Source organism: Crinia signifera, chromosome 11, assembly GCF_055691185.1.
Source record: "Crinia signifera chromosome 11, ASM5569118v1, whole genome shotgun sequence".
In the NCBI taxonomy this organism is placed as follows: Eukaryota; Metazoa; Chordata; class Amphibia; order Anura; family Myobatrachidae; genus Crinia; species Crinia signifera.
The window spans coordinates 122670840-122686809 of record NC_139227.1 but is presented as its reverse complement, the minus strand read 5'-3'; the positions used below and the strand labels follow the sequence as shown (position 1 = coordinate 122686809).

General features: G+C 50.0%; 1 protein-coding gene across 5 annotated transcripts in view; it reads right to left on the bottom strand.

The window, feature by feature from the left end:
- Positions 1-14717: 14717 nt before the first annotated feature.
- The window catches only part of TRIM66 (tripartite motif containing 66), an 81558-nt gene continuing 80305 nt past the window's right edge, over positions 14718-15970 (bottom strand). For all 5 annotated transcript variants that reach the window (XM_083164640.1, XM_083164636.1, XM_083164637.1 and 2 more), the window contains one exon: positions 14718-15875. In XM_083164640.1, coding sequence (XP_083020766.1) covers positions 15621-15875 — 255 coding nt within the window. In that variant the 3' untranslated portion in view covers positions 14718-15620. The remainder of the gene's footprint in view (positions 15876-15970) is intronic.

The following is a 15970-nucleotide window of genomic DNA, read 5'->3' as shown; positions in this document are numbered from 1 at the left end:
ATGTATAGGCAGCCCTGCTACTGTCAGTAACTGGTGTGGGCGTAATGTATAGGCAGCGCTACTACTTCAATTTTCATTATTTCCATTTTAATTCCCCCGATGCAATTGCACCATTTTTTAGAGTGCTATATGTTGAAATAAATTGTTATTGTTACATTTTAACAAATCCTTGTTCTGTCCTCAATTTTGCGCAATCTCCCCCTACTCTTTCTCCTTGTTTTATAGGGACTGACCATCCCTGTTTTTGATTGCTGCAGGCCTAACCACTCATACAGGCGCCCTAAACAGACACCCAGGTGTCTGTATTTTTTTCTGCAGCGCTACTACTGTAGGCAACTGGTGTGGTCATTATGTATAGGCAGCGCTAGTACTGTGGGCAACTGGTGTGGGCACATGTATAGGCAGCGCTACTAATGTCAGCAACTGGTGTGGGCACGTGTATAGGCAGTGATTCTACTGTCTGCAACTGGTGTGGGCACATGTATAGGCAGCGCTACTAATGTCAGCAACTTGTGTGGGCACGTGTATAGGCAGCGCTACTAATGTCAGCAACGAGTGTGGGCACGTGTGTAGGCAGCGCTACTAATGTCGGCAACTGGTGTGGGCACGTGTATAGGCAGTGATTCTACTGTCAGTAACTGGTGTGAACATATGTATAGGCATCACTACTACTGTCGGCAACTGGTGTGGGCACGTGTATAGGCAGCGCAACTACTGTTGGCAGTTGGTGTGGGCATTATATATAGGCAGCGCTACTAATGTTGGCAACTGGTGTGGGCATATGTATAAGCAGTGCTACTACTGTCAGTAACTGGTGTGGGCATATGTATAAGCAGTGCTACTACTGTCAGTAACTGGTGTGGGCATATGTATAGGCAGCATTACTACTGTCAGTAACTGGTGTGGGCATATGTATAATAAGTGCTACTACTGTCGGCAACTGGTGTGGACATATGGTTAGACAGTGCCTCTGCTGTCGACAACTGGTGTGGGCATGTGTATAGGCAGTGCTACTACTGTCGGCAACTAGTATGGGCGTTATGTATAGGCAGCGCTACTAATGTCGGCAACTGGTGTGGGCACATGCATAGGCAGTGCTTCTTCTGTTGGCAACTGGTGTGAACATATTTGTATAGGCAGTGCTACTAATGTCGGCAACTAGTGTTGGCACTTGTATACTACTGTCAGGAACTGGTGTGGGCATATGTATAGGCAGCGTTACTACTGTCAGTAACTGGTGTGGGCATATGTATAAGCAGCCCTGCTACTGTCAGTAACTGGTGTGGGCATATGTATAAGCAGTGCTACTACTGTCGGCAACTGGTGTGGGCATATGGTTAGACAGTGCTACTGCTTTTGGCAACTGGTGTTGGCACATGTATAGGCAGCGCTACTAATGTCAGCAACTGGTGTTGGCATATGGTTAAGCAGCACTACTAATGTCGGCAACTGGTGTGAGTATGTGTATAGGCAGCGCTACTAATGTCAGCAACTGGTGTTGGTATATGGTTACGCAGCGCTACTAATGTTGGCAACTGGTGTGAGTATGTGTATAGGCAGCGCTACTAATGTCGGCAACTGGTGTGGGCACATGTATAGGCAGCACTGCTGCTGTCAGCAACTGGTGTGGGCACTTGTATAGGCAGAAATACTGATGTCGGCAACTGGTGTGGGCACGTGTATAGGCAGCGCTACTGCTGTCTGCAACAGGTGTGGGCATATGGTTACACAGTGCTACTAATGTCGGCAACTGGTGTGGGCATATGTACTGTATAAGCAGTGCTACTACTGTCAGTAACTGGTGTAGGCATATGTATAGGCAGCGTTACTACTGTCAGTAACTGGTGTAGGCATATGTATAGGCAGCGCTACTACTGTCAGTAACTGGTGTGAGCATATGTATAGGCATCACTACTACTGTCAGTAACTGGTGTGAGCATATGTATAGGCATCACTACTACTGTCAGTAACTGGTGTGAGCATATGTATAGGCATCACTACTACTGTTGGCAACTGGTGTATAGGCAGCGCTACTAATGTCGGCAACTGGTGTGGGCATATGGTTACACAGTGCTACTACTGTCAGTAACTGGTGTGGGCACTACGTATAAGCAGAGCAACTACTTTTGGCAACTGGTGTGGGAATTATGAATAATGGTTAAGGTAGTAAGGATAAGAGACAGAGTGTCTGGTGTACTGACAATTAGTACAGGGGTCCCCCAGGGGTGTGTTCTGAGCCCTCTGTTATATTCCCTGTTTACCTACGACTGTTCTTCAGTTTCTGATTCTGTTCAGATTATCAAATTTGCTGATGATATCGCTATTGTGGGTTCTATTGTTCATGATAACGAGTCCGCCTTTAGGTTGGAGATATCGAGGTTGGAGTCTTGGAGTAAGGAAAACGGTCTGGTCCTTAATGTAAACAAGACCAAAGATATGATAGTTGACTTCAGAAAGTCTCCTAAAGCCCTAAGCTGCCCGCTGGTCTTGAATGATAAACAACTGGAGTCAGTAGACTCGTTCAAATTCTTGGGCATAAATATTTCCAAAGATCTTCTGTGGAGTGCCCACATAAACGCTGCAACAAAAAGGGCCCACCAGCGTATGTTTTTCCTAAGGAAGCTACGTCTGGCTGGTATGAGCAGAAGAACCTTGGTGAATTTTTATACTGGCGTTATCGAGAGTGTAATCACCTTCGGTATTGTGGTGTGGTTCGGCTCTTGTTCCGCAGCTGATCGTAAAGCCCTCCAGAGGGTGGTGTCAGTGGCAAGCAAAATAGTGGGGTTTGCTCTGCCAAGTATTCACCATGTATTCGAATCCCAGCTTCTCAAGAAGACTAACAGTATTTTGAGGGATTCTTCCCATCCTAGTAGCGATCTGTTTTCCTTACTCCCCTCCAATAAGCGTTATCGTTCGGTCTTGTGTAAGTCCAAACGATACAGAGAGAGCTTCTTTCCAACAGCAATTCGTGTTTTAAATTCTTAGTCGGAATTTTTTCCGGGTATAGATCTTGATTGCATATTGTTCTACTTTTACTGTCTTTTTCTCATCTTTTGTATTGTTCACAACTGAATTTCGTTTAATGTTCATGTATGTGAGCATTTTATGATAATAAAGATATTATTATTATTACTATTATTATTAATAAGCAATGCCACAAATGTGGGCATATGCAGGAGTACTCGGGGCATTATGTATAGCATAATGTGTGTCAATGTCATATGGGCATTATGGTGCATGGCATATTTTGTAAGGGGAATTATGGTGTGTGGCATAATGTGTAATGGGCATTATGGTGTGCTGCATATTGTGTAAAGTGCGTTATGATGTGTGGCTTAATGTATAATTTGCATTACTGTGTGTGGTATAATGTGTAATGGGCATTGAGGTGTGAAACATAATGTGTTATGGGGATTACGGTGTAATTGGTATTTTTATGTGACCGCGCCCCTTCCCCATGAAGCCACTGTAAGCCCCAGGATAGCCAGGGGTTAAGGGCAGCGCTGACAGACAAACCCGGCGCCCAGGGGGTTAATCTAAACCTGCCCTGACAGCCTTTGACTGACGGGGGCCAGGAGCGTACCTGATTGGAGGGAGAACGAGGAAGGGGTAGTGCGGGCTCAGCGTGGAAAGGAAAAGGGAGCCGAGGGAGACTGCAGGACGGGTGAAGCCCGGCAGGAGAAAAGCCGGCGAGTGTGTGGCCGGGAGCCGAGAGCCGCGACGAGAGAGAGACGTCACGGCCGGAGGGGAGAAGGGGAGAGGATGGAGCGGCAGAGACTCGCGGCCGCGGCGGTGAGAGAGCTGTGCCGTGACCCCCGCTGACCCCCAAGTCACACGGGAGGGACCAGAAAACGGCGCGCAGAAGCGCGTGACCCCCGCCGACCCCAGCCACAAGCTGGGCATCAGATGCGGCATGAAGTGCTGCAGCCAGGGTGATAAAACCCCCGCTGACCTCACCACAGCAGCCCGCCCAGGCAGTATGTGCAGGAAAACTGCGAACCCCCACTGACCCCACTGCAGCACCCAGCCAGAGAGACGGGGTACACAAGGAGTGTGACCCTCTCCCCATCCAGAGAAACCAGCGTGACAGAGCCGGCACCTGCCCTAAGAGTAACCGACAGGAGGGAGTGATCCTGCAGTCAACTGCCCGCAACTGTCCAAGAGCCACAGAGTGACTGAGAGTCTGACGGCCGCCATCTTGGGACATCCAGAGGAGAGAGGAAGCGGCAGCCATCTTGGCCCAGAGCAACTAACCGTGAGTTTGCCTTTGAGGCATTCAGAGGACTGACCCCACACCAGCCACAGCCTCACTATAGCAGTACCCAGCTCACAGACAGTCCCTTTACCCCTGAGCCAAGCATCTCACTGCCAGCCAATCCTCCACACCTGCCAGGCTAATGGCCGCTACCCCCTAGACCACTAGACACTTACCGCAGTAGGGAAACTCGCCCACTATAAGGGCCTGGAGGCCTCCTTACTGCAGCGGAGACTGTACCTCTCACTGTCCCTACCACTCCTTCTCGTGCGGATAAGTGCAGCACCATGGCATGGGCCCCATCCAAACCCTTGTGCACAGGTCAGGTCACTAGGACCTGCTACTCAGGACGAGTAAGGGATGGCAAGAGCAGGTTGGGCAGGTTACCGGTAACCTTAGGTTAGCACGGGCACGGTCTCAGTAATTTGCATATCTTTCGGGGAAACTGACATATCCAAGTGCCTTGCGTACGATAAGGGAAATTATTGCCTTGTGAGGAATTAGGGTTTGAAAGCGTTGGGAAACAAAGTTCTGTTTGTAACTGATATAGTGTTGTAAAACATTTCCTTTTAATTGAATGTTGATTGTACCGTAAAACATTTCCTTTTACTTGAATGGTTATTGCTTAGTAGGACATCTTTACACTGTTGCGCGTTGCCCACTTGTGGTAGAAATCCAACTCCATACTTCCATCAGAGGGTCTTGCTCCAGGATCTTTTCGTCCCCTTCACAGAGGGCGATTGACTGAGATCAAAGCTCCAGTTCCTGCCAGGCATACAACACTTCTGAGTCTGGACTCTTCTCCACGGACTCTTGCGACAGGGTACTTCCCGATACCAAGGACAATCATCTTCCAAATGTTCAAGTTGAGGACTCTTCCAACCTTGGAAACTTCTAGACTTCTGTGCTGCTGGGTCTTCACGCTCTTCCTCAAAGCATGGCTTCTTCACCTCCAGTGGCGGCTCCTGCTATAGGGCTGCAGGACCGCAGCCCTCCAGTTACAATCACAACACAAGAGACACAGACCGACAGCACCAAGGCTCTGGTGCTTCCCCCCACGGGAACCCCCCTGCCCCCACCTCTGGAGCTCTGGTGCTTGTTGGCTGTGTCTCTGACACGCTGGTAACCTCCTCTCACCAGGCTCCATGAAGCAGCAGGGCAGACACAGCAACAGCCCAACCCTGTGGGGAGGAGTTCAGCATGTAGTAGATTCCTATTGGAAGCTGCTACTGCTCATCATACACAGAGCTGGAAACTCCTCCCCCTCTTGGGCTGCCAGTACATGGGGGCCTTATTCAGATCTGAGCTCAGTACACATTTGTTTGGAAAATGGGCAAAAGCATGTGCACTGCAGATGGGGCATATGTAACATGTATAGAGAGAGTTAGATTTGTGTGAGTTATTTTGTTTCTGTGCAGGGTTAATACTGGCTGCATTATTTTTACACTGCTATTTAGATTTCAGTTTAAACACATCCCACCCAAATTTAACTCTCTCTGCACATGTTACATCTGCCCCACCTGCAGTGCACATGGTTTTTCCCATTTTCCAAACAAATTTGTACTGAGCTCAGATCTGAATAAGGCCAACAGGAAGCCATTCTGTGCACATCACCAGAGCTTCAGTGCTTCTATGGGCTGCTGCCTGTGCAGCCCAGTAGCAATTCTCTGCAGTGAGCATGCCCAGACTTCAGTGAGTCACTCAGTGTGATGCAGCTGAAGGAAGGTATACATTGCACCCAGAGGCGTATGGAGGGCGGAGCCAGTGGAGCTCACGCTCCGGGCGCCGATTGGTCGAATGGCACCGCAGGCCCGCCCCCCCCCCCCTCCGCAAATGATCCGTGCACTAGTAAGATCATACTAATAGTACTAACGGGCAGACGGCAGTCGGCGGCTGCCCTGCCCGGCGCCTGCCTCCTGCCCTGCTTAACCGGTCGCCAAACATCACGGCCGGTGAGGCCAGGTGGCTGACTCACTCCACTAAGTTGCTGCTGCTGCTGTTGCTCGGGCCGGCTTCCGGGCAACGCAGCGCAGCAGAACTTCAGACTCCTCCCAGAGTCACATGCCCCTGCTACGCAGAGTGACTCACTCACTCCGCCACTGTTTACCTCCATCCTCATCCGTCTTTAAGGGGAAAGGATCTTTTCCTGTGGTCTCTTTCGCTGGGCATAACAATGCCATGGCATCCTCCCAGGTACACTTGTTGGCCAAATGTCCCTGTTGCTGACATTTCCATCAGGAGGCATCAATGCGGCCTTCCATAGAGTCACCACAGCCACCTCCATCACACAAGTATCTTTCATCCAGTTCCCGAGACCCTATGGCAACTCTGACTGCGGCCTCCCCGTTGCCTCGGTCTTTGTCGGACCTTTCATCAAGGACAATCAGGTAGCAGATGTCTTGGGTCTCTGCACTCCTCACAATGGTCCCTGGATAATCACATGGATATGCTCCTTCATGTCCATAGTTCCCACAGAGCAAACAATGGGGCTGATTCTTTTCCTGAACTTTCTGTCCGCACCTTGGAATGGCTTGCTGGACCATCTGGGTCTTCTTCTTCGGGGACGTCTGGCGGCCTTTCTCTATCGCAGCCTCTTTCCAGGGACAGTCATTGCAACATGTCTCAGCTGCTGACACGTCCTGCAGGGGATCACAGCAGCCTTCTTGCGCCCCTTCTCTCGGCACTATTCTCTGCAGCGCTGGATCAACTGCTGCACCGTCTTCAAGAAGTCCTATCCTGTCACCCACCAGATCTTGTCCTAACTGCTTGGGGGAGGATCTGCTCCAGTGCAGTCCGTTAGGGGGTCTTCTTGGGGATGTTCCACATCGTGTCCGTGATGCGTATCCTGCTGACTACGCCAAATGTGAGGAGGTTGTGCGGTGAGGTGTGCCTGCTGCCATGATTGGGTAGCTTGACCACTTTCCTGCCGCCGCACTCTCTCACCGTCAGCCCATGACAAACCACGGTCCTGTTTACTCTACAGCACCCGGACATGATCACCTAGGAGGAAAGAGAGGAGGTGAGTACGGTCCTTCCTTGGCGATACCCCCTCCATCCCGCGACGTGCCTAAAAAAACAGAGTTTCGGGCCTACATGAAGGTCATCCTCTGCAATCTTGGCCTCAGAGCCCGTATTACCACCTAACAGCCCTTGCGCACCTTAGGTGAAAATTTTACCTTGCAATGGGGTGCAAGGTCCACGGTCCACCCTGAAGAAAGGAAGATTGACGGTCGGAGTTAACACTCACCGACACTGAACTTGGACCTTCTCTGCAACGTTCCTTACAGGTACCTGTGCAGGGCCTAACGTTTACTAGTGTGGCACGCAACTAACGAAACTGCATTACATAGCACTCAAACTGACTATGTGTGTGGTGCAGCACAAACTAACAGTACTACAACGAACTATGCCCTGCACGGAAAACAACATCAGCCTTAACAATCACAGTGCAAGAAATGTGATGGGACCTCCCTTTAAACCGCTGCCTCTCTCCCTAACTAGAGCTGGTCAGCTCACACGCACCCCTGAATGTTCCCACTAACCCTACTTGGGGACATGAGAGGTGACAGCGGCACAGCCTGTCCACCTCTCAACCCCAACCGCCCACGGGAATCTACATGCTATGAGGGTCACTTATGGGCCTAGTGCCCCTGATCACCTGCAGGCTCTTTGGCCTGAATTATACCCACAGGTCCAATGCCTCCCTATCATTGCCTGCGTCACTTTGGCCTAGTGCCAAAGCCACTTACAATCATGTGGGCCTTGAACTCTGAGTCCTAACTGTTGGTCAGGTCTAGTGCGTGTCAATGCCCACAGGTCTAGTGGCTGTCAATGCCCACAGGTCTAGTGCCTGTCAATGCCCACAGGTCTAATGCCTGTCAATGCCTACAGGTCTAGTGCCTGTCAATGCCCACAGGTCTAGTGCCTGTCAATGGCCACAGGTCTAGTGCCTGCCAATGCCCACAGGTATTGTGCCTGCCAATGCCCACAGGTCTAGAGCCCGACTGATGGAGCCTCGGGCCTAGCACCAGGTTAATGGGGACCATGGGCCTAGCGCCCGACTAATTAGGTGTTCCGGGCCTGGAGGGCCTGACTGATCTGCCCACTGGCCTGGAGGGGCCCAACTATATTGCCCATGGGCCTGGATGGGGCCCGACTACCATGCCCACAGTCCGAGAGAGCTTGATTCTGCCCACGGGCCTAATGCCTGAACACCCAGTGTCTAGGGTAGGGGGCCTACCTGAACTTGGGAGAGGCCGCAGGCAGGAGAGCTTCGTAAGCTCTAGTGCTTTTCACCTCCACTGGCCTCTCCGGGACCAGGCATCATCTTCTGTCCTGGCCAGTGGCGGCACTGCTTCTTCTCCGCTTCCAGGTGGAGTTGGGCATCTTCCGTGTTGAGCCTGGTATCTTCTGGCTTCTTTTACAGCCCCCGTGGCTCTGGTCTTCTGGAGCTGCTTCTGGCTTTCTGCTTAAAACCACCCAGTGTGTACGGCCCGGTGATGAGCGGTGATGCGTGCTCCCACATCATCGCCGGGAAACCGCTCATCTGCTTGTATTACCAGCAGATGATCGGCTTTGTGGACGGCTTTGCATAGCGCCGGGCAGGAGGAAAGAGGCTCAGTGAGTATGCACTGAGCAGCTTTCCCCCCAGCGATGACAGCGGTCATCGCTGTCCAAACACACTGGGCATAATCGTTTAGTGTGTATGGACCTTAAGACAACTACTGCAATTTTTTTTTTTTTTTTTTTTGCATTTGGGTATATGACATGTTATACATTGTACACTGCAAGGCTGCCATCTAGTGACCATCAATTAACATAACATGTCTTACAATACATTCAATACATATAATATATACAGTATTTACAAACATGATCATTTTATCTCTATTTAATGATTCCCAACTTTTCATTTTAAGCTGTTAAGGAGACAAAAGGCCTGATTCAGACTCACTTGCTAGGCAGGGTTCTTTTGATGCCCCGGCCCAAATTTGGCCCCTTTCTGATCAAAACTGAATTTGCCAGTTTATCATTCACATCTAGTGTCGGTTCTTCTTGGACATGGAATCAGGGGCCTATTGCAGACCTGATCACAGGGCACATTTTGTTTGCAAATGGGCAAAACCATGCTGCGCTGCAGGTGGGGCAGATGTAACATGTGCAGAGAGTTAGATTTTGCGGAGCTATTTTGTTTCTGTGCAGGGTAAATATTGGCTGCTTTATTTTACACTGAAATTTAGATTTCAACACACCCCACCCAAATCTAAAGGTGCGTACACACTCAGTGTCTTCTTTTCATCATCAGCGACCAGAGATTGTCGCTGATGAAAAGGAACCTCTGCTGGGGGAGCCACAGAGGTAATTAGCTGGTCGCAGGAGCAAGCTCCTGCGACCAGCGATTACAATGGGGCAGAAAACGGGAGCGCGCACCCGGCGATTTATCGCCGAGGCACACTTCCATCACTGGCAATATGGTCGCCTGCCCTGCCCTGCCCTACCCTACCCTTTGTTGGGGGCGTGGCCAGAGCAATAGCACCGTTTTAGATACGCCCCCGATGTGCAATGCCGTTTTTTATGGCATTGCACTGTGGTGGGCGGGGTGAAAACGACGCTATTTGCGTCATTTGACCCGTGGAGGGGGGTTCGCGGGTGCCCGCGGGGGGGTCGCGGGAGCCAGGCGGTTTTGCGGGAGGGTTGCCCCTCTTTCCGGGGGGGGGGGGGGGAGGGGGACACGATTTCCGCGACCCTCCCGGCCATTCCGGGAGGGTAGGCAGGGCCGGTGCTACCACTAGGCAGCTTTAGGCAGCTGCCTAGGGCGCCAGCTGCTGGAGGGCGCCCCAGCTCAGCCCAACATTTAAATTTATGCCGTCGGTGCAGGTCAGTGATGGCCGCAAACCCCCCCCCCCCCACGGTGGACCGGGAGCTGGCTGGAGCAGGTGAACGGCGGCTCGGCCGCATAACCCCCAAGTGACGTCTGGGTCAATATGACAGTCTTTCATGTCCCCTCTATGCAGCGGCAGCACATACACAAACCTCTCAGTGATGAGTGGACAGTTTGGCACGTCACTGACTTAACCGGAAGAGGCGGGTGCCTCCGGCTAGAGCTGCAGTATGGAGTTGTGCCTGGTACACCTGCCGCTGGTCCCGCAGTTCCTTTATCTCCGCCACCGCCAGCCGAAATGGAAGATAGCGGGTTCCGTCCGTCGCGCAGGAACCTTGATGACCCTCCCAACACAGCCGGGTGTTCCTCGTGGGGCAGGTGAGCAGTGCCAGCCCCCGGTGGAAAGGGCGCTGGCTGCAGGCCACATCCCCCCCCAAGTGAGCAGCGCCTACAAACATCCCCCCCCTTTTGCCTGGGGCGCACAAACACCTTGCACCGGCCCTGAGGGTAGGCAACCCTGCCTGACATCTCCCTGATTCCCTGAAATAGCAGCAATCTCCCAGACTCCCTGAGGAGTCCTCATAACTATTCACATTTTGCCATGAAAGAGATGGGGACTAATGAGCCTGTCCTGGATTGGTCACCTTAATCTCCAAGCTCCTCCCACAGAGTAATAATTATCAGATGGGTGTGGCAGGTGTTCTGTGTCATTACAGCACCTTCTGGCTGGGGTCCTCTTTATTATTTATTTCTCTTCTTCTCACGTTCGTGCACTTTTCACATTTTCTGTTTTCTGTAGTTTGTCACGTTTTTTTTGGGTAGTGTGGTCGACCCTTACGGGCCTTCCATTTCCCCAACGTGCCGAAGCTCTCGCCTTTTGGGGAGAGCTGTGGTCCCCCCGAGGACGACCCCGAGCCGCAAGGCAGAGGGAAGTCCACTGAGGGTCTCTCCAAACCTTCGGGTGCAGAGGACCCACCGTCCTAACCCTTCGGGGGTTGAGGAAAGAGGGTCTCTCTAAGCTTCGGCGAAGAGGACCCACCGTTCCCACTTTGACCTAAGACCAGGCCCACACTGGACAAACCGCACACATCACTCTCATTTTTCATTGCGACGTGCTGACATGGGTGCCGTATATTAGGTAGAAAAAGGTCAACAGTGTCTAGATCAACAGGCACAAAGTCAGCATAAGAAAAAGTTACTGTAGATACAAGAAAAAAGAATATGGTCGACACATGGAAAAGTTTACATGAGTTTTTCATGTTTTTTTTAGCGCCTGTCTCCTTCATACTATTGAATATATGCCTCCCAAAATGGGCACTGCCTTCTTTAGCATTCTTAATAACTGTCTCCCCTGAAGCGGTGGCCATTTTTGGAGGGACATCTCTCCCGTGAGGCTCAGCTGCTCCTCAGACCAGCGGCTCCACTCTGCTGCACCAACAGCGGCGTGATGGCCCTGGACAGTTGTCCCCACAGTACCCAGAGTGCTCACAAACCTCCCAGGGATTCCAAGACACAGAAGGGACTGCGGGGATTGTTAAAACACAGCCTTACCTCACTTTCCTTACACCCGATGCCTTAAATGCAAAGAAGTTTTTTTAATCTGAAAATCCGCCCTCAGTAAATGACTTCCACAATTCACTTTCCCGGGATTGGCCGATTGTTGATTGTTTTCCCGTGTTTGTGTCTGTACCAGTGAAGATGAGGCCATACAGTATAACCCAATCTCGTTAATGCACCAGAGAAATAAATATTCATTTTATTTCATCCTTTAACTAATATCTGGGAGCCTCATTGTGCAAACAAACACGATGACTCCCGAGATTTGCTTCCGGAAATTGATGAGTTTCTCTGATTACGCCATGAATTGATGCATTACAGAAATCGCTGCAAATTAACCCGTTCATTAAACAAGGGAACCAAGTGATCAGCTCGGAATTAATTATTAATCATATAAAACAAATTGTAATATAATTGTTATGGCTGGAAAGGGCTGCTCTATATTAGAGTGTAGCGAAGTGAGACGTCTCCTGCGGAGTTTGTGCGATGCAATTAAACCTGACATTTTGTATTAATGTGGAATTATCCAACAGCCACAGGAGAGGGGACGGGAAAGACATGACTAAATAACTTGCCCCACACACACACAGACAATGGCACTGCCCCCCCACACACACACACACAGACAATGGCACTGCTGCCCCCCCCCCCCCACACACACACACACAGATAATGGCACTGCTGCCCCCACACACACACACACAGACAATGGCACTGCTGCCCCCCCCCCCCCAACCTCACACACACACACAGACAATGGCACTGCGCCCCCCCTCCCCCCCCCCCCCCACACACACACAGACAATGGCACTGCTGCCCCCCCCCCCCCCCCCAACCTCACACACACAGACAATGGGGGTTATCCTGGTTCAATCGGTCCTCCACACTTGCCAAAACATCCATTCGCAGCCGTGCGGGCAACCCGGTGTGCGAGGGGGGGGGGGGGGCGCAGATCTGCAAGCGGCAAGCGGCGTTTAGTACACACGCAATGCTGCAAGATTTGCAGTGTTGTGTGTGGACCAGAATAACCACCAATTTACCTGGTCCCATAAACTGTACCAGGCCCCACATACCGAAACAACAGCTGGCCCCATATACAGACTCTGTAACTGGCCCCACATACAGACAATTTACCTGGCCCCATACACAGACCCAGCAGCTGACCCCCACACACACACAGACCCTGTAACTGCCCCCACACACATACAGTGTAACTGCCCCTACACACATACAGTGTAAGCACACACAGACCCTGTAACTGGCCCCACACATAGGGCCTTATTCTGGTTAGGTCGGTGAAACGTATGTACGGTCCGTTTCACCGTACGTTTTCCGAACGCGGATGGTGAGTGTAAGTCCGCCCACAGAACAGCCGCACACGGACGGTCACAAACACCGACAATGGGGAGTGGCGTACACTTGAGCGTACGCCACCGTATACGAACAGGTCTCCTCTTAGACACCGTTAACTGACGTACAACAGAGCGTACGCCACCGTATACGGACGGGTCTCGTCCGTTTTTACACCGACATCTTCCGTATATCTGAGCGTACGCCACCGTACACGGACGGGTCTCCTAGACACCGATAACTGGCGTACAACAGAGCGTACGCCACCGTATACGGACGGGTCTCATCCGTTTTCACACCGACATCTTCCGTATATCGGAGCGTACGCCACAGTGCATGGACGGGTCTCGCCTTTTTTCAATGGAAAACTCAGCTTATGTCACCGCTCATGAGAGTGAGCGTACATCCGTGCACGCTGGCATACCCTTCACATATATGGCACTGCAAATCTTGCCTTTCAACTATAATTAAGACAATTAATTATTCTAACTGTTATTCAATAATTGTTTTCTATTAACTCAATTGTCTACCTTAATAAAGACCCTAATAAAACAACATTTTAACCCTCATTACATGTATATTTATTATGTTCTAATGTTGCATTTTAATCACTATCTATGTGTCCCCACATTGCTGTTACTTTTAAATAAAGTTATGTTGGTGTTACAGTGAAAAAGTTGACACATGTGACACTGTGAATTGAGTGTCCTGCTTTTTAAAGTATACAAAAACACTTACTGAATGGGTGTAGATGGTTATAACCTAACTCCCTTGACATATATAAGCAGGTCTTAAGCAGCCCATACACGCTGCAATGCCGGGCTGTGCGTTCTGTGCTTTGAGGTGCGCGCTCCCGCGGCACCTCATCGCACAGTACAAAAAGTATCTGCTTGCACATACTTTTTGTACTTCGTTCTCATCACATCGCATTGCATTGCATGCACAACGCATGCACAGGCAATGCAATGTGATGTGATCCGTGCTATTCGAGCCCACAACGCACGCCCACGTCGGGGCGTGTATGGGCTGCTTTAGAATGAATCTTACCTAAAATGAAAACAACCTTTACATGTAGAGAAGTGTAGAAAGATAAGCTTCCAATGTGTTAGAGGGCTGTGTGTGGCTTGCAGGTAGTGAAATCATGGTTTTCACTTAATAGGCTGCAGCATTGCTTATTACATTCAGGTGTAGTAATCAGCGTTAATTAGCAGACCCAGGCGTCCGCTCTCATACGGTATCTCTAGGGGTGGTCTGGAGCTATCTTTGGCGTCCGCCTGTTTTTGGCTCAAAATGCACGGTGCGTTCGCCGATCGAGCGGTGTAGCACCGTACATTTTTGGTGCACACCCCCGTGTACGCTCAGTTTTCCTCATTATTCCGGCCGCTCCCATAAAAACGCCCCCATGCTGCCCACAATGACCGTACTCTTGCGGACAGGTTTTTTCGCACGGGGAGACCCGTCCGTGAGCGATGTGAGGTCGCCGCACATGCGCATACCAAGCAGCGTACCAAGCAGAATAAGGCCCACCGACCCTGTAACTGGACTGATAAGGAAACCCCACAGCTGGCCCTACACCGCCCCCTCACACAAATGGTCAATAGCGGGCACCACTCTACAAACATTGCCGGTTCCGGTAACAGACATTTCAGAGATGGAAACCGGCCACTATATTAATTACTATTAGTAAATTAAGGTTTATTTTACTTATTTACTTTACAATTGAAGTCTGGAACCTTGTGCTAAGAAACAACTGTAGCAAAACTATTTCAACATTAAACTCTGAAGCTCGCAGGTCACCAATGGAAAATACAACATTTTATATACAATCAAACTAAAATAATTAATTTAGAAAAGGATTGGGATCCCTGTAGAATTGCTTAAACTAATGTGGGGAATGTTTCCAGCTTTCCGTTAAAGGCACTTTCCAATATCAAAGCCAAAAATAGGTTCTTGTGATCAACCAATTTCTGGTGGTAAACAGATTAAAAACAATTTACAAATACAATTTTTCACACAATATTTTCTTTATGTACGGTCTTCAATAATGCTATCGCTGCATTTACCGAGATCATTCAGCACAATTGTTCATCGACGTGGAACCATGTTCCGGATCAATCAGCAAATCGTCATGTGGTGTAGTGGGCAAAAACTGTACTAAAACGCATATTATTCTCCATGTTCGGCCATCTCAGCAGACCTACCAGGAGGTCATTGTTCTTGGGTTTTGGCTTCAAGGTGGCAGCAACTATCTATGTGTAATGTATGTCGTAGGACCAGCCGGGCTGACACAAGGCAACCTCCTCCGTCACAATATCACCAGTCCATCCATGTACCATGGTGGCACACTTGCTACATACAATGTCTGTCTATAAGCACTAGCAGACCAAGTTTGGTGACCAACATCAAGGTTGACCGAGTCTTTTGAACCCCAAAAGTCAAACCTTCACCTGTTCTAAGAACACATGATAGTAGATCTTACTAGGTAAACAGGTCAATGGTTTGAGTTCTTCAGCTTCAGCTTAGAAGTCCCAGGTGGCTCATGGTTCTCCTGACTTTGTCAATGTTCCTTCTCAAACCTCAACACAGATTGAATTCCTTTGTTTTCTGGTTGATAATATGGCGTCTCCTCCTTTTGGGCTGAACACAGTCTTGTCCGTAAGATGGCCAATGGAATCCCTTTAAAGACATGTGGCAGTGCTCATTGCCTATCTCCTCTGTCTCAGAGTCATCATCTTGTGGAAAGGGGAAGACTCTACCAGTGTAAGATTCTTTCAACATGTCCTCAAAAATGAGCTCCAGGTTCCTTCCCGCCTCTGCAACCTCTGAGTCTTCCTGTTAATGATAAGATAGAAAAAATTATTTATGATCATCACTTCAGTCAGATGGACATGCCACATGTAGATCGGCATCTTAAAAATGGCGCAGAA